The sequence below is a fragment of the Canis aureus genome, chromosome 37 (assembly GCF_053574225.1).
Source record: "Canis aureus isolate CA01 chromosome 37, VMU_Caureus_v.1.0, whole genome shotgun sequence".
In the NCBI taxonomy this organism is placed as follows: Eukaryota; Metazoa; Chordata; class Mammalia; order Carnivora; family Canidae; genus Canis; species Canis aureus.
The window spans coordinates 18,666,571-18,690,709 of record NC_135647.1 but is presented as its reverse complement, the minus strand read 5'-3'; the positions used below and the strand labels follow the sequence as shown (position 1 = coordinate 18,690,709).

General features: G+C 39.9%; 1 protein-coding gene across 11 annotated transcripts in view; it reads right to left on the bottom strand.

The window, feature by feature from the left end:
• Positions 1-23,356, bottom strand: part of BLOC1S5 (biogenesis of lysosomal organelles complex 1 subunit 5) — a 137,583-nt gene extending 114,227 nt beyond the window's left edge. For 4 of the 11 annotated variants that reach the window (XR_013373747.1, XR_013373748.1, XR_013373749.1 and 1 more), the window contains exons 1-2: positions 23,193-23,354; positions 16,263-16,345 (exon numbers count right to left, since the gene is read on the bottom strand). Coding sequence is in view for 6 of the 11 variants with exons in the window: in XM_077886112.1 (XP_077742238.1) it covers positions 16,263-16,345; positions 23,193-23,307 (198 nt within the window). In the remaining 5 variants the exon portion in view is untranslated. Of the gene's footprint in view, positions 1-1,822; positions 1,953-16,262; positions 16,346-23,192 lie in introns of all 11 variants that reach the window. The other 7 variants (XR_013373750.1, XM_077886114.1, XM_077886113.1 and 4 more) reach the window with 5 other exon arrangements.
• Positions 23,357-24,139: the final 783 nt, after the last annotated feature.

Sequence of the window (24,139 nt, the reverse complement as noted above, 5' to 3'; positions counted from 1 at the left end):
GGCTACCCAGCCCAAAGCGGAAACAGTTCCAAGTTGAGGATTCCTTCATGGGTCTACATTCCCGTAATCTAGACGTCCCCACTGTACTGCTCAATAATTACTTAGTTCTGTGCAACATGTGGGACTACCAGCCTAATGCCACACCTGCAGAATTCTGGGCACGCAGCTCTTCACCCTGCATGGGGAAGAGGTAAATGTGGCAGTTGTGCTAACAGGCACAAAACAAAACTCATCCCTAGACTTGTAAAGTGCTACTTAGAGCAGAATATATTCCATATAAGCTTGTTTGCATGATTTTGTACAACTCCCTGATCAATTAGTATTGAAAATAAACAAGCTAGCACTCTGACTTAAAATAGCAGATTTTTAAATGTGCAATTTCCCAGGAACAACAGCTGGGCCCAGGTAAATCGTTAAAACTAATGCAGATCATCATCTCCATTCTACCCATGCTCATAAAACTTATCAGAAAATTCCTGGGTGGAAGCCTAGTGAAGAAGCCTTTCTTACTTCTGGCAGGAAAACACCTCCAAAAGCCATTTCATAGAGCTAACTACACCCTGAGTAGTCCACAGATCTTAAAACCTTAACTATCAACTTTGCATTTTATGTGTTTCATGTCTTCTTTTTAGGATACATGTATAGTCTGAATCTCATTCTACCAGTAATATCTTTCTCTTTCATTGTGAACTCTTCTTTTAAGAGGCTAGCCCTCAAATCAATAAGAACATTAGCCCAAGAATTAAGTAAGTCACAGTAACCACAGATTTTTACCAAATTTTACCCAATTTATTTTTATATACTCAAAGTGTAGAAAAGGAAAGTTCAAGGCGTATCTCAAATGCATTAATACGTATTCTTATTAATAATTCAAGTTTTACTTTTAGTATAACATCTAGAATGTTAGCCAGGGTTAAGAAGTATTGGTATAAACAAACAAGGGCAGTCTGAAGTAAAGTACAAAAGCCTACAGTCAATTTTAGACTTTCTACTGTTCCACTCAAAGAAACCAAATGTAATCCTTGGGCATTAATTCTCTCCAAGCTCCTTTTAGCATTATAGTACACAAGACTAACTTGGACTTGAATACAAAGACCTGCTTTTAATTCAATTATTAACCAACTCTCTCTGCTATTTTCCTTCACAGGTCATTATATTACTGGCTAGTTTTGTTTTCTTTTTTTCTCCCAGAAAGATATTTTTTCAGTAATCCATCATTATTTACCAGCCTTATCTATCCTTGGACAACCTGAATAGTGTCAATATAGATTCAAGGAGGCCTTGAGTAAAATCAGTTATTAATAAAACTTCTTTTATTTTAATGTCTGGTATGTTTAATAAGGATTCTTTTGGAATCTCTCTCCACATTATAATATTTTGCTTAAAGAAAAAAGTTATAAAATAGAAACATTTATGACAGGATTATTTTTTTAAAAGTTAAAAACGGTAATATCCTGTTTGAAAAAGCAGTTTTGTGTCATATCCTAATTCCCAGTTATCAAACTTCTTATGGATAATTTTTTTTAAAAGGCAAAAAATGTTGCAATTTTCTCACATCCTAAAAGGACTGATTGTCTTGTGTACCCCAGATGCACGCATCTCACTTTGGATATTAATGCTCTTAACATCAACAGCAACATACATTAATCACTAGACAGTCAATGTTCTCTGTGACAGGGCTTCCATTTTATATATTTCAGTTGAGAATTCCCTCCCCACCTACTACCAAAATACTGAAGGAAATACATTTTGTCATAGCATTCATTTGAAATGAAAAAGTATTTAAAAACAAACAAACAAACAAAAAAAACCGCTGGCTTACATCTCTGGAGAACTTGGCTTAAGTTGTCCTGCATTATTTCTGTACATTTAGGAAGAGTATGTTCATTTGTTTCATGGATCATATTCTTCAAATTTTCAAGAACTCGCATTTCTCGAAGACCACGTTTTTCCTATTAAAAGAAAGTAAATTACTAATACATACTGTGTCTTAAATCTCAGTAATTACTTTCTGGGATCTCCTGCCAGGTTTTGGTTGTTATGTTATTACTTATTAATGAAATTTACACAGCTTTCTTCCAATTATTTGGCAATAAATGAGGTCACAACCTGGAGGCATTTTTTTATTATGAAATGCTTCAAAAGTTGCAATATGAGTAATATTTTTATAGCAATGTTTAAAAGTGAGCATGAGAAACACTAAATGAAAAAAAAAGAGGCTTAAAGTGCCACATATTTCATTCTGTACAGCAAAGAAAGTAGACACTCTTGATCTAATAGCTCCCATTATTACGCTGTTTTTTTAATCTAATTCTATTTTTCTCAAAAATGTGTGGTAAAGGTAACAATATGTAGATACCTCCCTATACAGAAACTGCTCTCCTTAGAAAGGCCTGCTTGCAAAGTTGGCCTTTGGCCAGGGGCTGGGAACTTGACCAGTAGTAAATAGTTCCCTACGCTAGTATAAAACTTTCTATAAATGATAAGACACATCTTTTCTTCTGGGAATCTGGAATTTTGATACATGCAGGCACAGACTGCTACCTGACCAACTGCCAATAAAATCCCTATATTCCTGGACTTGGGTGAGCTTCTCTGATAGGCATTTCACATGTGCTGCCACAGCTCATTGCTGAGGGAATGAAGCACATTCTGTGTGACTCCACTGGAAGGACACCCTTGCAAGCTTCTACTTGGTTTCCCTAAACTCTTCATCATGCACCTATTCCCTCTGCTGATTTTGCTCTGTATCCTTCTGCTGTAATAAAGCCTACCCACCACTATGACCATATGCTAAGGCCTATTTGTCAATCATGAACCTGGATGTAGTCTTGAGGACCCCTGACACACACCCCTTCAGAAAGCAGACTTAAACACTACACCACCACCAACTGAGGGTAGGCTAGGTTTAGTGACTTGCTTCCAAAGAACAGAGTAGGGAAAGAGAAAAATAATGACTTCACAGTGAAGACAATGAAGGTTGACATCACCAGTGATGTCATGGTGATAACATGTACCCTCTGATGTAATGTGACAAGAAGGGCACTTCCCTAAAACCCATAAGCCCAGTCTAATCTTAAGAAAAACATCAGACAAACCCAGACTAGGGGACATTCTACAGGCTACTGGCCAGTATTCAAGACTATAAAGGTCATGAAAAAACAAGGAAAGAGAGATAACTGACCAAAAAAGACAAGAAAGACAGACAACTAAATGCAATGTGGTACCCTGGATTAGGTCCAAGAACAAAAAAAAAGGGCCATAATGGAAAAACTAGTAAAACTCATAAACTGATATTTCATCAATAGCAACGTATCAATGTTAGCTTCTTAGTCATAACCCATTTAGATGATAATATAAGACATTAATAAGGAAAGAAATTGAGTGAGGGGAACACAAGAACTCTTTATATTATCTTAGCAACTTTTACTGTCAGTTTAAAATTCATACAAAATAAAAAGTTTCTTTAAAAAAGGATAATAAACTTGATTGTACAGAAGTAATAAATCAGGTGTATTACTGGTGTTTTCCTTTTGAACCATTCTTAGGGAGCAGCTATGGCCAGATTTTTATTCCAATTCTTCCATAGTAAAAATGAAAATGTTATACCCAGTTGAAAAAGAATCAAAACTAAATCCTGAACTTATCACCAATCAACAATTCTCAATTCCTGGCTGATTTTGTTCCCTCTGTAACATTCCATACATCTACCCACAATCCTAGATTCTATTGAAGCAAATCCCAGGCAGCACATCATTTCAACTGTAAATATTTCAACATGTTTAAAAGACAAAGATTCCTCTTGGAAAAAAAAAAAAAAACCACACAGGAAGACCACCTCTCTGTCCCCTTCTTCCCTCATGCTCACACACACGCTCAAAAATAATTCTTCAATACTCTTATATGCCAAGGCAATATTCCTATTTCCTCAAATATCCCGTGAATGTTCTTTTTTTATCCCTGTTTAAACCAAAATCGAAGTAAAACTTATTTACTGCAACTGGCCAATATGTTTCTTAAATATTTTTTAATCTATAGATTTCTCCTCCATCACTTTTTCCTTAGCAACTCGTTGAAAAAAAGTGAGTCATCTATTCTGCAGTTTCCCACAGTCTGTTATTTGGCTGAATGAATCCCTGTGGTGTAATTTAACGTATCCCTTTGTCTGTTCTTTCCTGTAAATTAGTAGTTAGAACGAAAGGCTTGATCAGATTCAGGGTTTTGTTTTTTTGTTTGCAAGAATATTTGAGAGGTGGGTTGTGTACTTGCAGCAGGATGTTGGTAGCATTCCGTCTGCGTATTCAGCAGGATGCATACCTCTGGAAAGAGATATTTCCCCTCAACTGTTTGGTTACTCTGAGGAATGCTTACATGTGAAAGGCAAAATAAAACACTTGATTATTTCCTTTTAGTTAACAGTTTAAAAAAATGATTTGGTTCCCTAATATTCTCTAGAGGTTTCTGTTTGTTTCTATGCATTCCTGTGACTCACAGAATTAACATATTTGAAGTTTTCAAGCCATTACAGTATTTTTCCTTATTGGTGTTTAAACTGTTCGATCTTTGTCCAGGGGGAGCCCGGTCAAGTTCATTCTGCAATACTTTAGACAAAATTCTATGTTCTTTAGTAGCCTCTTTGCTTTCTGATACTCTAACTTGGTGCTCCAAGCTCACCTTATACATTTCTGGACTCAGAATTAGCAGGTCTCTAATCACCACTAATATTTAGAACGGTATTTAGAGAATGATCACGAGGGGGGTGTTCACTGCTACTGATCAGTCATTATTTCTAGGCCTTCTGGTGGACAAGGCCACAAAACAAGTTATGTGCTATGAAAAGATACATTTATTAAGTTCATACATACAAATTAAGAATAGGTTTTTAATTACCTTCCTTTCTTACCTGTGTTTTTTTTTTTAATTTTTATTTATTATTTATTTATGATAGTCACAGACAGAGAGAAAGAGAGAGGCAGAGACACAGGCAGAGGGAGAAGCAGGCTCCATGCACCGGGAGCCCGACGTGGGATTCGATCCTGGGTCTCCGGGATCGCGTCCTGGGCCAAAGGCAGGCGCCAAACTGCTGCGCCACCCAGAGATCCCTCTTACCTGTTTCTTTGTAGTTCTCAAAACATCAACGGAACTACCATTCACTTTATCGGCACTTCACTAAAATGACAATGACGACACTAGCATCAACAAAATGATGATTGAAAAACAGCTTAAGTTTTAAGGAAATTTAACTTTTTCTCTTTTGCCTTTGTTCCCTAAGTCATATTTATTCATATATATTTAAGTATATACATATTTCCAATTCCTTCCTTCTTAAATGGTAACATACAGACTATTCTTATTTTACTTTATGAGAGAAATTCATAAACACACACACAGATAATGTATATAATCTTTTTCTCTGTGGTCATGTGATTTCTTTTTTTTGGTATATCTTTCAGCATTGAATAGAATTTGGTGTTTTTGTTCTCATGGTTACATTTATATTAATACTTTACACAATACCCTTTGTCTCCACTTTTTGGTTAGTGTCTACTGGTTCCCTACTATAAGCACTATTAGTATTATGATCATCTTCTCTAGCCTTTCTCACTCCCTCAGGATCCAATGTGAAACAGTATCCTTTTACTAAGTTAATGTTTATTAAGCAACAGGAAAGGATATTCTACTTTTCATATACCCTTCCCTCTGCTTCCACTTTCTGATCCAGACGGTCTGCATTGTCAGAAAGGAGCCAGTGCACGTTGCACTCTCTCCCTTACAACTACCATTCAGTCTTAGTTCTGTAAGAAATATATATTTAATGCTTACCAACTATTGCTAATCATTTTGGTCACGTAAAATTCTGTTGATTATGTAATAGATTCCTCAGGAAAGGCTAATTTGAAAAATATCTGCGAAGTTCTGCAGACCCAGCAATAGTGGATTTGTAGTCCCTATAGCTAGGGGTCAGTTAGGCTAGACAAAATCCCTGGCTGTTCAAATCCATTGTCTTCTGGCATAAGACAGATAAATCTGTTAACAATCAGATTTTCCTCCCCTAATAAAAAAAACTTAGCCATTTTGTCTCTCCACCTAAAAGAATTTTTTTTCTGTAAAATTCAATATATTAAAAAAATTTCTCAGGGTAGGCTGTTCTGGGTTAACTTTTCCTGACAGCTGTGTGCCCTTCCACAGAATTTCACTAGTATCTTATTTCAGGGAAGTTTTCTTAAATTTTAGTTTTCACATTTGTTACATTACATTGCTTTGGCAATTGCTTTCTTCTCTAGGGGCTGATTATCATGCATATATTGTATTGCATCTTTTGTATTTCCTATCAGTAACTATTCCTTTCTCTTGAATTCTTTTTCTCTCTTTTACTATGTCTTTTAAATTTCACATAAGGACTATCCATTGTGTTTATTCATTCTTGAGTTCCTTCTAGTTTAGTTTTCATTCCCAAAATAATTTTTAAAGTTTTTTTCCTGATTTTTTTTACCTTACCTTCTATTTTTTTCCATTTGTTTTAGCCAATCAATTTTGAGTTTTTCTGATTCTTTCTTCACTTTTAATAATTCTCTTCACTTTCTTTCTTCACTTCTAATAATTTTCTTATGCTTCCCAAGCTCACTTTAAAATATCAGGTTACAGTTTTTTCTTTCTTCTTTCTTTTTCTTTTCTTTTTTCTTTTCTTTTCTTTTCTTTTCTTTTCTTTCTTTTCTCTTCTTTTCTCTATTCTCTTCTTCCTTCCTTCCTTCCTTCCTTCCTTCCTTCCTTCCTTCCTTCCTTCCTTCCTTCCTTCCTTCCTTCCCTCCTTCCTTCCTTCCTTCCGTGGTCATACTTACACTCATTGCCTTAAAGGACATTGTTGTGGGATTTGACTCCTGCTTACTTTTCAGTGAAATTACTTTTCTTCTATCTTTAGAAGGTGGGGAAGGGTGATCAGGAGGGCCTTTCTAACTTCCAAGTTCTAGAACTCCCCTTTCCCGTTGTTTTACAAAGTATCCAATTTCCTTTAGTTTCTCTAAGGTGCAGGGCCTTGTTCAGGAAGGGTATTTTGGTTTGTGAGTTTCAAACTCACAGATAACTTCAGCCCATTAGACTTTCCTGGAGTCTGCTACCACTCACTTATAAATTAGAGCCTGTGAAGTCACCTCCCAGGTTTTGCTTTCTCCTCAGAATGGCCCTTCAAGCATTCCTGATGGTAATTTTGAAGTTTTCTAGCATTCAAGGCTTCATAAGGCCTGTGGCCATTCTTCTACATCTTCTTCCAGTTTCTGATTCCACAGGAGCTTTTTAGCTGTTGGTGACTTGGTCATTTGGTATTTGGGGGTACCTTGTCCCCTGGTTTTATTACAGATGTTGCTTGAATTTGCTATCCTAGTTGCTCTATCTCTATAGACAGATTGAAGCAAAAAAACAAACAAACAAAAAAAAAAACCAAGGTCTTAACTGCTGCCACCTTAACCCCATCGCTTTGGAATCTGAATAAATCAAGAACACCGAAATTATTGCGTTCCTTATGGTACATTTTTTTTTCTTTATCAAGATGCAAAGGAGTGGCCTCTCAATTCAAATATAAAGACCATGAACAGAGAGGTCTGCAGTTCTATTCAAAGTATAGGTCTTACTCTGAGGTCCATGGATGGGCTTTGGGATTCCAGAATCCCCCTGAAATTGTACTCAAATTGAATATATACGTCCTCTATACATTTTTCTGGGAGAAAAAAATTCTCCAAGGAGACCATGACCTATTAAAGTTAAGAAACACTATCAGAGTTAAAATAAGACATAAAGTTAAGAATCCCTATCAAAACACCAATAGCATTTTTCAGAAATAGAACAAATAATAGTGAAATTTGCATGGAATCACTAAAGACCCCAAATAACCAAAGCAGTCTTGAGGAGGAAAAAAAAAACAAAAAAAACTGGAGGTATCAAAATCCCACATTTCAGGATATACTACAATAATCAAAAAAAGTATGGTACTGGTACAAAAATAGACACATATATCAATGGAACAGAATACAGAGCCTAGAAATAAATCACACTTATAGGCTCAAGCTATGACAAAGGAGTCAAGAGTAGGCAATGACAAAAACACAGTCTCTTCAATAAATGGTGCTGGGGAAACTGGACAGCCACATGCAAAAGGAAAAAACTGGACCACTTTCTTACATTGTACACAAAAGTAAACTCAAATTGGACTATAGACCTAAATGTGAGACCTGAGACCATAAAAATCCTAGAAGAAAACATAGGTAGTGATCTCTTTAACACTGGCCTTACACAAAAGAAACAAAAGCAAAAATTAGCTATAGAACTCCACCAAAGTAAAAAGCTTCTGCACAGCAAAAGAAAGTATCAGCAAAATAAAAAGGCAACCTACTGAATGGGAGAAAGTATCTGCAAATGATATATCTGATAAGATGTTTATATCCAAAATACAAAAAAAATTTATACAATTCAACACCAAAAACAAATAATTCAATTTAAAAATGGGCAGAGACTGAATAGCCTTTTTTAAAAGAACACATACAGAAGACCAAAAGACACATGAAAAAATGCTCAACATCACTCATCATCAGGGAAATGTAAATCAAAACCCGTGAGATTAAAAAAAAAAAAAAAAAAAACACACAGTGGGATATCACCTTTTACCTGTCAGAAGCCTACAATCAGAAAACAAGAAATACCAAGTGTTAGCAAGGATGTGGAAAAAAAGAAATCTTATGTACTGTTGGTGAGAATGCAAACTGGTACAATCACTCTGGAAAACGGTATAGAGGTTCCTCAAAAAATTAAAAATAGAAATAACAGGGACTCCTGGGTAGCTCAGTGATTGAGTGTCTGCCTTTGGCTCAGGGTATGATCCCTGGGTCCTGGGATCGAGTCCCACATTGGGCTCCCTGCAGGGAAGCCTGCTTCTCCCTCTGCCCGTGTCTCTCCATCTCTCTCTGTCTCTCTCATGAATAAATAAAATCTTTAAAAAAAATAGAAACAACATACAATTCAGTAATTCCACTACTGGATATTTACCCAAAGAAAACAAAAACACTATTTTAAAAAGATACATACATCCCTACGTTTACCGCAAAATTATTTCTAATAGCTAAGATACAGAAGCAACACAAGTGTCCATTAATAGATGAATGGACACAGAAGATGTGAGATGTGTGTTCATACACACACGTGCGCACACACTGGAATATTACTCGACCACAAAAAGGATGAGATCTTGCCATCTGCAACAACATGGATGGACCCAGCATGTACTATGCTTAGTGAAATAAGTCAGACAGAAAAGGACAGAGGCACGTGGGTGGCTCAGTCGGTTGAGCACCCAGCTCTTGTGATCTCAGGGTCATGAGATCAAGCCCCACACTTCAGATCAGGCAGGCTCCATGCTCATCAGGGAGTCTGCTTGAGGATTCTTTCCCTCTTCCCTCTGCCCTTCCTCCCCAACAAATAGATTGGTCAAAAAAAAGGACAAACACCATATGATTTCACTTATATGTAGAATTTTTAAAAATAACACAAAAAGTAGAAATAAACCCATAAATACAGAAAACAGAGATGGCTGCTGGGGGGGAAGGTAAGGACGGGATGGGCAAAATGAGTGAAGAGGGTAATAAATACAGGCTTCCACTTGAGAATGAGTACATCTCAAGGATAAAGGGAATACGGTCAATGGTATTGTAATAGCATTAAATGGGGACAGATGGTAGCTACACTTGTGAGCACAGCATGATGTATAGACTTGTTGAATTACTAATTTATATATCTGAAAGTAATGTAATGTGTATCAATTATACTTCCATAAAAATTTTAAAAGAACCACTTATTTAGAGGGTTATTTCTTCTAGCAGGGAAACTGGTAGTCTCACATTGTAGAGAGGGAGTTTTCAGCCTCATTCATTTAAAGAATAAATAGGCCCAATGATAGTGCTACATAAGACAGGATATTAAAAACAGTCTCTGCTGTTAAACTTACTCTCTGGTATGTGCTTGTTTTTATGCTAATATTTTTGACCAAGGTGCACTGTTGACACTTATTAAAAAAGGAAAGCTATAACATCCATTTATTTTTTTAAAGATTTAGGGGATCCCGGGGTGGCTCAGCGATTTAGCACCTGCCTTCGGCCCAGGGTGTGATCCTGGAGTCCCGATATCAAGTCCCGCATTGGGCTCCCTGTGTGGGGCCTGCTTCTCCCTCTGCCTGTGTCTCTGCCTCTCATGAATAAATAAATAAAATCTTTTTTTAAAAAAATATTTATTTATTAGAGAGAGAGGCAGAGAAGGAGCAGAGGGAGAGGAAGGTGAGAAGCAGACTCCTCACTGAATGGGAAGCCTGATGTGGGGTTCAATCCAAGGACTTTACCATTTAATTGTGTATATATACACATATATTCTGGGGCATAAATTCTCAGAACAAAGTTCAGCATTAATGAAGCTTGGCTTCTGATGTATAACACCCCATAATATTACACACACAGTTAACTTGTAAGTTGAAATTAATAACAAGTGCTCATGTAATGTACTTAAAACAGTGCCTGCCACTATGTGCTTAAAAATGCTACCAATAGGGGATCCCTGGGTGGCTCAGCGGTTTAGTGCCTGCCTTTGGCCCCAGTCCCAGCATGGAGCCTGCTTCTCCCTCCTCCTGCATCTCTGCCTCTCTCTATGTCTATCATAAATAAATTAATAAATAAATCTTAAAAAAAAAATGCTACCAATAAGAGCACCTGGGTGGCTCAATTAGTTAAGCATCTGACTCTTGATTTCAGCTCAGGTTATGATCTCAGGGTTATGAGATCCAGCCCTATGTCGGGCTCCACTTTGAGCATAGAGCTTGTTTGAGATTCTCTTTCCCTCTCCCTCAGTCCCTCCCCCAACACTCCCTGCACAGGCTCTCTCCCTCTAAACAAACTACCAATTATTAATAATATTAGTGCAATTACTATAATATTTATATTTAAGACATAACTTGATACTATTAGAAAAGAAATGAGAGACCAACACAATAATTTAAAATTTTCTTTCAAACATTAAAATGGTCAGTCCCCTAAGGCTTAAAACCATATTGTCTGTGTGTATGATATGTTTATTACATGCCTTGTAGGGCACACTTTATCCTGATACTTAATAATCTAACAGTTACTCTAATAATCTAACAAAAAATGAGAGATCAGGATGTCAAGTGAAATTCTAGTTTGTCCTGCCTTTTAAGGGATTTTCTTATTCAATCCACATTCAAACTCATCAACATAATCCCTCCTGGCTCCTGTAATTACTGTACTTATTTGAATACTTTTTTTTTGGCCTCTAATTTTAATTATTTTCTCCATCTTTTTTTTTCCTATTGGCTAACATCCATTTTTCTTTCTTAGCTTAAATACCACCCCCTCTAAGAATATTTTCCTTCCAGCTCTGTTGGGATTTGTTTCTGGAGTTGTTTCCTCCTAAGATCTCAAGTGCTTTGTGCTTATTTTATAATAAATCCACCATTAAAATTCATTGTTCATGTCTTTTTTCTCCCTAAACTGTAAACTTCATAGATATAGATTGTTTCTCTCTCTCTCTCTCTTTTTTTTTTTTTATATCTCCTTGACATTCATTTGTTCTGGATCCATTCTCCTTTCTTCCTATCAATCTCCAAATATTATTTTGGAATGGTAAATATGCCTGTATAGAGACTGCTTGCTATTTCCCATTTCTTTTTTGCTACATGAAATGCAGATTTCATGGTTGGAAATCCCAAGGCTACCCTGTAAGCACAAAGATAGGAAGAACACTCCAGGCAGGTGGAAGGCAAAGTTAAGAAAAAGCTGACATCATAGAGCAACCACTCCAGTCCTATGCTCTGGGTATTGTGAGAGAAACATAAAAACTTGTTAAAACAACACTATTTTTCAAGTATCTGTTATTAGTAACTGAACACGGTCCTTACTGATATACCTAGGTAATCAGTAAGTATGCAATTAAAGCATTCAAAGAATAAAATTTGCTAAAAATGAAATAAGCAACCAGAGGGGAAGAGGTGGGGTGATGGGCAAAATGGGTGAAGGGGAGCAGGAGACAGAAGCTTCCAGTTATAAAATGAAAAAACAGGTCAGAGATATAAGATACAGCCCAGGGAATATAATTAAAGGTACTGTAATAGCATTGTATGGTGATATGGTGATGTTACACTTGTGGGGAGCACAGCATAATGCAGAGATTTGCTGAATTACTATGTTGTACACTTGAAATGAGTGTAACATTGTGTATCAACTACAATTCAATAAAAAAAGTTTTTCCATTAAAAGAGAGACATGTGAAACTAAAAAAAAAAAAAAAAAAAAAAGGTAGTAAGGAACTTGTACAGGACCATATACTCCAAAAGCACTTCAGAAGTGCCCACTATCATGGGTCTTTCCTCTGTTCCACATGAGAGAGGCCATGACATTTCCTATATGGCTAGAATGTTAATGGTACAGCAGACAATGTCATTACCCACTACTAAACTGATGCACACTGAAAAGGCCCTACTGGGATCTCTGTCCACTGGAATCAAGGATATAAAAGATCTGTATAAGGTCAGGAGAAAGACAGTCAACTGTCCAGAAACACCAACAAACAAAAAGAGAGCTTAAATATAACTGAACTTCAATAATTTAAGTAATGCTGCCACCATGTGGCACTTATTCCCCTCTTCTAGAAATAAAATTTTGTAAAGAAAAAGATGATCGTTCCCCTGTGCATTAACTTTTTGAAATATAAAAACTATAAACAACTTTAGTTTGAAATATCAGCCACGTTTTCTTAAGGTGAGCTACATTTAAATTTGAGAGAGATGAAAGTTATAAGAAGTCCTGATAACTCTGCTTCATCATTCCTCACTGTCCAACCATGTCATCTTGGTTTCGGTTCACATCATGATCTTGGGGGTCCCATCTGGTTTTATTCTCAGTGCAGAGTCGGCTTGTCCCCACCTCCCCCCACTGCTCGCACTCTAAAGTAAATTTTAAAAAAATAGAAAGAAAAGGAGTTATATTACATTCAGTCACTTAAACCTAGCTGACAAGATATTTTTGAGACCTTCAGAAGCCAGTCTTTAATGACAATATGAGAATGCTTTGTGAAGGGTGGGTCTGTATCAGTCTTCTTCACCAGTACAGCACTGATTCCTGACATTATGTCTCACACAAAATAACTGCTTGAGACACAGAATAAGCTTGTTTCTGTCATGCCCAGTGTGGTAATCTTATTTTCTAGTAAACATTTTTCTAATATAATGCTTATGCCATTTGCTTAGCAAGTCTCTATTTTCCCTAAAATTACTAAAATGGAACCCAACCTCATTCAAATTCTTACAAAATCTGAATTAACCCATTTTTATTTTCCTGTACTTGCTACAATCTCTCTCTTAATAATAACAGTTTACAACATTCATTTAACACCTCTGTGTCAGGGATTTTTAAAAATAACATACCATTTTATTTTCACAAAAACAGTATCGTATATGTCATTGTTCCCATTTTTAAGTAGGCACCTTAAGCCTTAGTAAACCAGGTTATCAGAGCCAGTAAGGGGGGCAGGATTTGAACCCAGAGATATCAAGCTCCAAGGTCCGTGTTCTTTTCCCACTCCTCAACATACCCTCCTTTCCAGAAAGACCTCGGAAGGCTTCACACACTGTGAAACACAGTTAATTCCTCTCCTCTCAGACCCAAGCTCATCTTCTCTTGGCAACTATCTTCTATCCCAGTGAAAACAGGTGTTGGCTTCAACAGGAAGTGAGCTTTTGAACGTAAGATATTCAACAGCATAAATCTAACACTTCTTTCATTTTCCATTCAACACTCAGTTTCACTTATATAGATGGCCCTTTCACATAAGTCATCTATATTATTTAAAGAACAGTGATGTAAGTATGACGACACAGATCCTATGGATAAGGCAGCCACCAATTAGCAATGTGTAACTTTTCACACTTACGAAAAAGATGACTTATGACATCACTAGACGTCAGAAAACTCAAGTTTTAGTCAAGGCTCTGCTGATTGTTCTTTTGAATCATATTAAGCACCCAAAATACATCAGACATTGGTTTAGGCAATTTTAAAAAAATATTTATTTATTTAAATCAGGCACACGTGTGGGGGTAGGGAGAGGGACAGAGGCAGAGGAGGAGAGAGAGAATCCCAACCGGACTCCCCGCTGAGCATGGAACCTGACACAGGGCTCGATCTCACAACCCTGAGATCATGATCTGAGACCAAAATCAAGAGTTGGACACTTAACCAACTGAGCCACCCAAGTGCCCTTGGTTTAGGCATTTTTAATACAATGGAAAATAAGGTATATTTATACAACGAAGAGTTCCAACTCTTATGGTACTTCTATTCTAACGAAGGAAGACAGGCAACAAACATATAACAAGAAAAATATTGGGTAGTTACAAGAGCTTATGGCAGTAAAATTCTAAGATGGCTCCCAAGACCCCACCCCTAGTGTTCACACACCTTCTCTGTTACTCAATCAAACCCTAATCTAGGTGCTACTATATATATATTCTACAGATTTATTAAGGTCCCACATCAGCTGACTTTAAGAAAAGGGGATTATCTTTAGTGGGTCTGACTTAAATAGGTGAGTCCTTTACAGACTCTAGGCTCTTCCTGACAAGCATGAGAGGAAGGGACATCACTTGAATGAGACTGATTTATGGTTTTTTTTTTTTTTTTTTTTTTTTTAAGAAAAACACAATGTGGGGCTCAAACTTACAACCCCAAGATCAAGAGTCACATGCTCTACTGACTGAGCCAACCAGGCCCCCAATTTATGGCTTTGAAGATGGAAAGAGCCACATGCCAAAGGAATGTGGAGTGGCCTCTAGGAGTTCAGAGGGGCCCCTGGCTGACAACAAATAAGGAAATGGGAACTTTACTGTACCGGGGCAGAGAACTGAGTCTTGGTACAATCATGTGAATTAGAAAGAGGATTCTGAGCTCCAAAGAGTGATGTCTGACCAACACCTTGATTTTAGCCTTGAGAGACTCATAAGCACAGAACCCAGCCATGCCATGGCTAGACTTTATTCTCACTAAGGAACTGTTAATAATCTTCATAGAGCATGATAAGGGAATCACGTCTGGATAATATTCTGTGTGTTCCAGATTATCCATATCACACCAAAGATCCCATTTCCTTATTTATTCCTAGGTAAAAGATGATATTCTAAGATACACACAGACACATACAGGCATTGTGTACACATACATACAATCTGTACAACAACCGTGAGAGTTAGGTATTACGCAGATTTTTACACAAGAGTCTACTGAACAGCTCTGTTCCTCTATCTTGAGTGCTCCGCACCACAGGCTTTCTGTAGTTTTAAAGGATTTATGAAAAGGTTCTTTCCTTTTGGCAGGTTTAGATTTCCTTTTTGGCTGGAGTCTTATTTGAAAATAGAACCCCAGCTTACATACATTTTTGTGCAACGTCATTTGCCATCTATCTGACAGTAGCTTGGGATGTTATTGTTTAATGTACAATGAACCAATGTGTAAAACAACAGCAAAACGAAACAGGATGGCAGGCTGAGGCCATCGGTATTGCTGGAGCACAACATGAAATGTCAAGTGGCAGATGGTAAAGCCAGCAAGGTAGGGGTCAGGTCATAGAAGAATGTTTGGACTTCATCCTGTAGACAGCAAATATTATTAAAGGATTTTAAAAAGTGAAAAAATGTCAGAGCACTCTGGCACCATGGTAAAGACTGGATTTGACTGGGTAAGAGGCAGGCACACAAATCAGAAGGGATGGTGAGTTATGAGTAATATCCAAAAGAAATGGTCATTGAATGTGGGCCTTAACTGGGAAAGAACAGCCAAAGATGAGTCTACTGTTTTAACCTGAGTGCTTTGGGTGGGTGCTGATGCTCCAACTGAGAAAAAAATATAGAAAATGGATCTGGAAGACCTATATCCATCAGTCTTTAAAATATTTTCTTCCACTATATTCTCATTTTATAGACGAAAAAACTGAGTTCAACAGATACTAAATACCCGAGAGGCACCAGAACTTGAGCCCAGGTCTCCTGCTGTCTAGTCTTATGCTCCTTCCATGAATGGTAAATGCCTCTTAAGGAGTTTTACTTTGCCTATTTTATGAACACATGAATGGAAATCAGAGATTTAAAAACCAGAGAATTCCCCTTCTGTATATTAACATACTAACAACTAGGGCAATATTTTTACAAAATAGTTTCAAATACTCACTTCAAATTCTTTCACAAAATAACGGGTTTCACCTTGAATAACTGGTCTGTGATCTAAAAGCCTTGAATGAATTTCTCCAAGGTCTATAAAAACAAAATGAAATTCAGAGTTAATCCACACTGGGTGGCACAATCTCTAGCATCTCTAGTTTGTTTTATTCTTCCCAATTCCCATGAATAGATGTAGGTTAAAATCTAGCTTAGACTCGGACTGAGAAGAAATTTCACCCATTGCCAGTAAATTGGTACAGGTACTTCTGAGAGCAATTTGGCAATAACTGATAAAACTCAGGACATGTATACCTAGCAATTTCATGTCTACATGTGTACCCCAGAAAGAAACTCACACAAATGGAAGACATATGTAAATGTTTACTATGACATGTGTGATGTGGAAAGAAAAAAAAGGAAACAATCTAACATACTCCTATAATAGAATGCTATAAATCAGCTGGTAAAAATGAATACACTAGGGTTACATTTATTAACGTGGATAAGTCCCACAAATATAAGGTTCAACAAAAACAAGTTTCAGAAGGATAAGCCATTTATATAAATTTTAAAAATATGCAAGACACTTCCTTTTGGGACACATACAGAAACAATAAAACTAGAAAAAATGCATGAGAATGATAAAGAGCAAATCCAAATCTTGCCTTCAGAGAGGAGGGTGAGCAATGCAATTAGAGCAAGGTACTCTAGTGGGCTCTGAATGTTTATTAAGATGGGTGGTGAGTGTTCACTGTAGGTCTGTTTTTTTTGAGAAGTCTGAAAAAGTTAAAATTAAGGGGAAAAGTTGTGAATTTTAACTGTTTTTGGTTCTATTCTATTCATCCTACTTTGTAAAACTATATAGTTTAAGAAAAAAAAAAAAAAAACTCAAAACCCCTGGAGGAAATCAAATCTACAAATAAGAACATATACCATTCATGTTCATTGACTGTCATAACCTGTTCCTCCAAATTTTATTTTTGCGACAGGCAATGGGGCAGTATTTCAATTCTATATTTAAGGAGTTTTAATAGGATACATATTGGCAAGTATGCTAAGCAAAAAAATAGAGTATTACTTATGCTTAAGTCCTCCAATGATTCATTACCCAGAACACCTCTACAAGAAAATAATACTTCAAGAAAGAAAGAAAGAAAGAAAGAAAGAAAGAAAGAAAAGAAGAGAAGAGAAGATTAGATTAGATTGAGTCTATGTTTAGGTAAGTTTGGGAAACATTAGATAAAATCAGGTTAGAGAGGTTCCTTTACCTCACACTTTGAGAGCCTATAGTTTACTTATATGAATTATTAATGCCCAAGTGAGGGCTACAGTATGCAGAAATTTATGGACCTTATTTGATAAGAGAACCTATGTGGCAGAGAGTATCTGTTTACATTTAAATAAACACCAGTGTCCCTGAAACACAAGTGGCTAACATGCTGAGGTTCAAACCTCCTAGTAGCCACATCTGGTCCTCCATGTCTGGCTCTGGCCTCCTCTCCCCGATGTTGGCAATTCTGAACTACTTGCAGTTCTCCAAACACATCATGCTGCTCATGCATCCTTGCCACAGTTCATGCTCTGGAACCCTCCCCCGATCCCTGATCTTCCTTCAAAACTGCTCAGACATCACATGTCCTTGAAATTTTCATTTGTTCTATTCAGCTTCCTCCTAGGTTTCAAGGAGTGCCCCTACTTTCTGCTCCCAAAGCACCCAGGGCAATTCTGTCATACTACTCACTATATTGTCCTGAAATTGCATCTCTCTTCCAGTGAGTATCTCAGACCAAATTACTTATATCATCTACAGAAGATATATGGGTTAACATGTATTTTCTACATAATGGAGAAGCCATTAAGCTTTGCTGAACTGGGGAGGGAGATCTTCTGCAGCCTGATATAATGAGAACTTTCGTGGCCTTTGGAGAGAGAATTCAATTCTGGAATTGATAATGGATAATTGGAAGAAGATAGTGATCCCTTCTAAAAACCTGACTGTGCCCCAAAATTTAAGAGAGTAAAGATCTGGGGAGAAAAAACACATTACCACAGAAATTAACCCACTGGGGCACCTGGGTGGCTCAGTGGTTGAGTGTTTGCCTTTGGCTCAGGTCATGATCCTGAGGTCCTGAGATGTAGTCCTGCACTGGGCTCCCTGCAAGGAGTCTGCTTCTCTCTCTGCCTGTGTCTCTGCCTCTCTCTCTGTGTGTCTCTTATGAATAAATAAACAAAATCTTAAAAAAAAAAAAAGAAATTAAGCCACTAACTAGTTTTTTTTATAACACTATAACAACAAGGAAGCACATTACAATGCAGGAGTCCCAAGGGCTACAAATTCTCCAAGTCTGATAGTGTAAATGTAAAAGCTACAGATTTTCACATAAGTTCAACCCTAACCTTGCTATGTGCAAAGCATTCTTTTGTTGTCGGACATAATCTTTTGTCCTCCAGATGTTCCTCCTCTAAGGTGGGAGTTGGACAAACATCCCTTTACACAAAAGTCAGAGATAAGCACTTTCACGGAAGATCAATATGCGCTGTGGCTATGGAACAAGGAGAAACAGTCAACTGTAGCTCTCTCATTACCCAATAAAAGAAGTTTCTCCTCTGGCCCTGAATTTCCAGGCCTTTAATGTAATATCATATGGAACAATTTACTGCAATTTTTTCTGATAGCATCCCTTGCATCACCAGATGATGCTCTTCCTTACTACTTCTCAAATCCATTCCTGTTTCCGCACCTGCTTGTCTCACTAGGACTATGTGAACAGTTAGTCACACCTCTCTGTAACCCACTTCACACAGAGTTCGAGTCGCTTGCAGCAGTAATGTTTATAGAGCTGCCTCAAACACTGAACTAGCAAGCACTGAACTACTGCTCCAAGAGGAAATACAGGATCAGTTTCCTGCACACCACTAGTCACGTTTTTGTCAAACTAAAACGCCATTTGTATCACACAGGTTTGTTTACCAACATCCTTGTAAAACATGTCAGTCTTAGTGCTCCAAAACGCTCTTCCAATTCCACAATGTTTCCTGTATAACACTTACCTGGTATTTTTACTTGCATAACCTACTTCACCCGCAAGTGGAACTTGGTTCACACTACACCACGTCTGAAAGTGCGGCCAGCACTAGACCAGAAGCGTTTAACATTTTCCTGATCTCTTCCAACTGACTATAAATTTCTGTGCCTTTCAGCTTCACCATAATGCTGTCCACTACGCTCTCTCAATCATTCCAGAAATCCACAAATTTAGCTGCTTTCCCATCACTTCATCACATACTTTGACACTTTCCGAAATGGCAAACACACAAATTGGTGAACCGCTTTCTTTTTTCTAGATTGTTGACTGATTAATATTTACTTCACACCAAACAGCACCGTAACTCATACCTGAAAGAAACTTCTAGAATATAATATTTTCTCTGTAAGGCATACCGTAGCTTTCTTGTGATCAGGGAAAACTCAGCACCACACCTTGGGAATCATTTTAAAATGAAAAATCACCATCAAAAAGCACAAAAATGTGAAATATATGGCATTAAATAAAAAGCAAACAGGACACTTATTTATGGTATAAGAGCTAAAACAAACACTGCCTTGTTCGGTCTCAACTACAAATGTGCACCATCGGCGCTGATTTTGGAGTTACAAATTCATTTTACCAATGAGACAAATTAATTCACAAACACCCAATCCACAAGATGAGGAGCCACTGTTACCTGCATGAGTGCTTTATTTAACATACAAATTTAACACACGATTCTCATACTTACTGCTAGATAGTTTCTGTCATTCAAGAAAAAGTCCAATCCCCTTAAAAAAAGGCAAGAAATCTGCTATGGTCTGATTTCCACCACACTCCACTTCTCTCAGTGTCACGTCGTAGCAATACATGTAGTTCTGCAAACGTGGCATGCTGTTTGAGGCCTCCACACTTTGGCTTTGCTCATGCTGTTCCAAACTCAGTCCAAAACACCCTTGCCCTCTTAAGTGCTAACACTTTACTCTTCAAGACTCTGACCAGACACTCCAATGTCCAGGAATCCCTTCCTGTTTCCTAGTCCTTACCTCCTAACACCCAAACCACGGGCCAGAAACCCTTAAAGACCCAGAGTACAAGTAGTGAAATCATTTATATAGGTTTTCTTTTCACTAGACTCTGGCAATTAAAAGCAACAGTCATCTGTTCACAACCGAAGGTCTTCAAATAAGGATGAGCTAAAAACAGATTTTCATAATGAAAAGAGTGAATGGTCCCATTTAAAAAGCCAAGGAAATTCTAGACATACTCTAAAATAAAAGCATTTTCAATTAATTTGAAAAACTTTACTTGAATAACCTTTAAAAAATACGTGAAAATAAAAAAACTATGTCAAGGGATACAATCAACAGAGTGAAAGGCAACCCATGGAATGGCAGAAAATATATGCAAGTCATCCATGAACAAGAGAGTTAATATCCAGTTTACATAGAGAACTTTTACAACTCAACAACAAAAAACTACATGATTGAGAAATGGACAAAGGACAAACAGACCTTTCCCCAAAGATATACAAATGGCCAATATGCACATTAAAAGATGCTCAACATCAATGACCATTAGGAAAATGCAAATCGGAACTACCAGACACTACTTCTGAACCATTAGGAGGCCTGCTACCAAAGATAAAAAATAACAAGTGTAGGATCCCGGGGGGGGGGGGGGGGGGGGGGGGCAGCGGTTTGGCGCCTGCCTTTGGCCCAGGGCGCGATCCTGGAGACCCGGGATCGAGTCCCACGTCAGGCTCCCGGTGCATGGAGCCTGGTTCTCCCTCTGCCTGTGTCTCTGCCTCTCTCTCTCTCTCTCTCTGTGTGACTATGATAAATAAATAAAAAAATTAAAAAAAAAAAAGTGTTGGTGAGGATGTAGAGAATTGGAGCCCTTGGGCCCTGTGAGAAACTGTAAAATAGTGTAGCCACTAGGGAAGACAAAAAAATTAAAAATTAAAAATAAAAATATCGTTTGATGGAGCAAAAATAGAATTATCGTTTGATGGAGCAATTCCAGTTCTGGGTACATGCTCCAAAGAACCGAAAGCAAGGACTCAAACAGATATTTGCATACCTATGGTCACAGCAGCATTATTCACAGTAACCAAAAGGTAGAAGCAACCTGGTCCATCCACAGATGGATACATAAAATGTGGTCTATATATTCTGCGGAATAGGATTTTAGCTCTTAAAAGGAAAGAAATTCTGACACATGCTACCACATGGATAAACCCTGGGAGCATTACGCACAGTGAAATAAGCCAGTCACAAAACGGGCAAATATCGTATGATTTCATTTACATGAATTACCCAGAGTAGTCACATACAGAGAAAGTAAAACTTAGGTGGTTGCCAGGGACTAGCGGGAAGGGGAGTTTGGGAGTCAGTATTTCACCGGTACAATGAGTTTGGGAGGACGACACGTTATGGAGATGGATGGGGTGATGGCTGCACAACAATGTGGATGTACCAAAGCCACTGACCTGTACACTTAGACATGGTCAAGGGAAAGTCTACGTTATATGTATTCCACTGCAGTTAAAAATACTTTTAGGGGATCCCTGGTGGCTCAGCGGTTTAGCGCCGCCTTCAGCCCAGGGCGTGACCCTGGAGACCCGGGATCGAGTTCCACCGCGGGCTCCCTGCATGGAGCCTGCTTCTCCCTCTGCCTCTCTCTCTCTCTCTCTCTCATGAATAAATAAATAAATAAATAATCTTTTAAAACTTTTTTTTTAAAAAAATAAAGAGCAGTTCTCTTAGATCGCACATATACACATTTATAATTTAGCGCTAACACTCCCGCACCACTCCCACACTCCTAATCAGGTTTAAAAGGCAACCTGAAGTCTCAGAAACAGCCCCAGCCAGCTGTGCTGGAGCTGTCGACAATCCCCACAGGGGAGGTTTAGGTGAGATAGGCAGCGACGGAGGGCGTCATTTCCTTGGCAGCGCTGAAGGACTCTGGCATCCTACGGGGGCCTCAACGCCGCAAGATGTTGGGACAGACGGGATCAGCATGGGAGGAGGGGAGGAGGGGGAGGGGAGAAGGGGGAGGGGGGAAGGGGAAGGAGGGGAAGGGAAGGGCAGGAGGAGGGGGAGGGGAGAAGGGGGAGGGGGGAAGGGGAAGGAGGGGAAGGGAAGGGCAGGAGGAGGGGGAGGGGAGAAGGGGGAATGGGAGGGGAGAAGGGGAAGGGGAGGAGGAGAAGGGAAGGGGGACAAGGAGGGGAAGGGGAGGGGGAGGGGGAGGAGCAGGAGGAGGGGGAGAAGGAGAAAGGAGGGGAGGAGGAGGGGGGAAGAGGAGGGGGGAGGGGGAAGAGGAGGGGGAACGATGGGGATGAGAAAGCGCAGCATCCAAGCGGCCAAGGCCCTGTTACCGGGACCCAGGGCGGGACCTCCGGGCGGCGCGGGGCCGACCAGACACGCAGCCGTGGGCGCACGTCGGGGCGCCGTAAGGCTCAAGATGCTGTCGCGCACGTCGCGTCACTGCCCGTCGACGACGCAGGGGCCGACGGCGGCGGGACCACCCGAAGCCGCCCTGGCGCTGAGCGACCCGCAGCGGGGCGCAGGCCCGTCCCGGCTCCCGGGCTCGCGGAGCGGTCGTCAGGCGGCGTCCAGGGGGGATCCGCGCCCACAGGTCCCCGGCCTGGGAAGGGGGCGGGGGGCGGGGCCGCGACTCGCGTCCGCGGCTTTTTCGAAAAAGCTTAGAGGGGCCGGGTCGGCTGGCGTCCCCGGGAGGCACCTGGCGCAGGAAGCCCTGCGGACGCCGGCCGCGCTCCCACCTCCAGAAGGCGGGGCCGCCCGGGCGGGGGGGGGGCGCCCTGGGAGCGGCCAGGGTCAGAGGGCGCCGCCGGGGCGTGGAGTGGCGCCGGGCGCGCCCGCAGCCGCACACCTACCACTCCGTACCCTTGATAATGAGATGCGCGGGCGAGCCCGCCGTCCCCAGCGACTCCCTCTTCTTGTCGCCGCCGCCCGGGGCGGCCTCACCACCCGCAGAGGTCTCCGTCCCTCCGCCACTCATCGCGGCCTGCTCCGCCCACCCGCCTCCTGCCCTGCGCCTGCGCAGCCCCGCGCTGCCCGCCTTCCGGGCGCGGGTTCGGGACGTCATCAAAGCGCGCGGGGGAGAGCTGAGTCTCCGCGGCGGGCAGCTGCGTTAGCGTAGCCGGAGACGGGAACTGCGGGAAGCAGCTGCGGCCATGTTGGGTGAGGGCAGCTGCTGCCGGTATTGCAAGGCTGAGCGAAACTCCTACTTCTCCTTAGACCCGCTGGAATTTATTCCGGTTTAGAGAGGTTGGGAGAGACGGGACACAGTCGAGGAATAATATTAACGGTAGTAGAAGTATATTATCTCTATTCTTACCTGCCACCAGTGTTTTGCAAAGCACCTTGCCGTGCATTGCCACCTGAGGTCATCCTAGCAACCTGGGGAAAGGGTTTTATCGTCTCTTTCCAACAAATGAAGAAATAGGGTTAAAGGTTAGGTACCTTGCCCACTTAGGCTCATTCGTGCCCATGTGTCCTTGGCATTTGTATGTGCAAAATTTCAGCCAGGTGTTACATAGGCTGAAATAAAGTGCATGTGATTATGGAAGGGACCGGCCTGCTAGGCTGCTTTGGATTGTGGTCATGATGTCAGCTTAGGGGCTGCGCGCATCTGATTGCTGCTGTTTGTGAAAACTCCATGAAGTTCATCCCGGGATCTCAGCGAGTCTTCGTGTTTGCTCACAGTTCAATGTGTAGCTTCCCAGTGGCTCCTTCACTCCTGTGCTCATCCAGGGGCTCTTTCTAAGGATGATCCAGCCTCCCCCTGTCCCTCCCCTCCTGTTCAACCCTCACCCTCAAGGGTCTTGCAG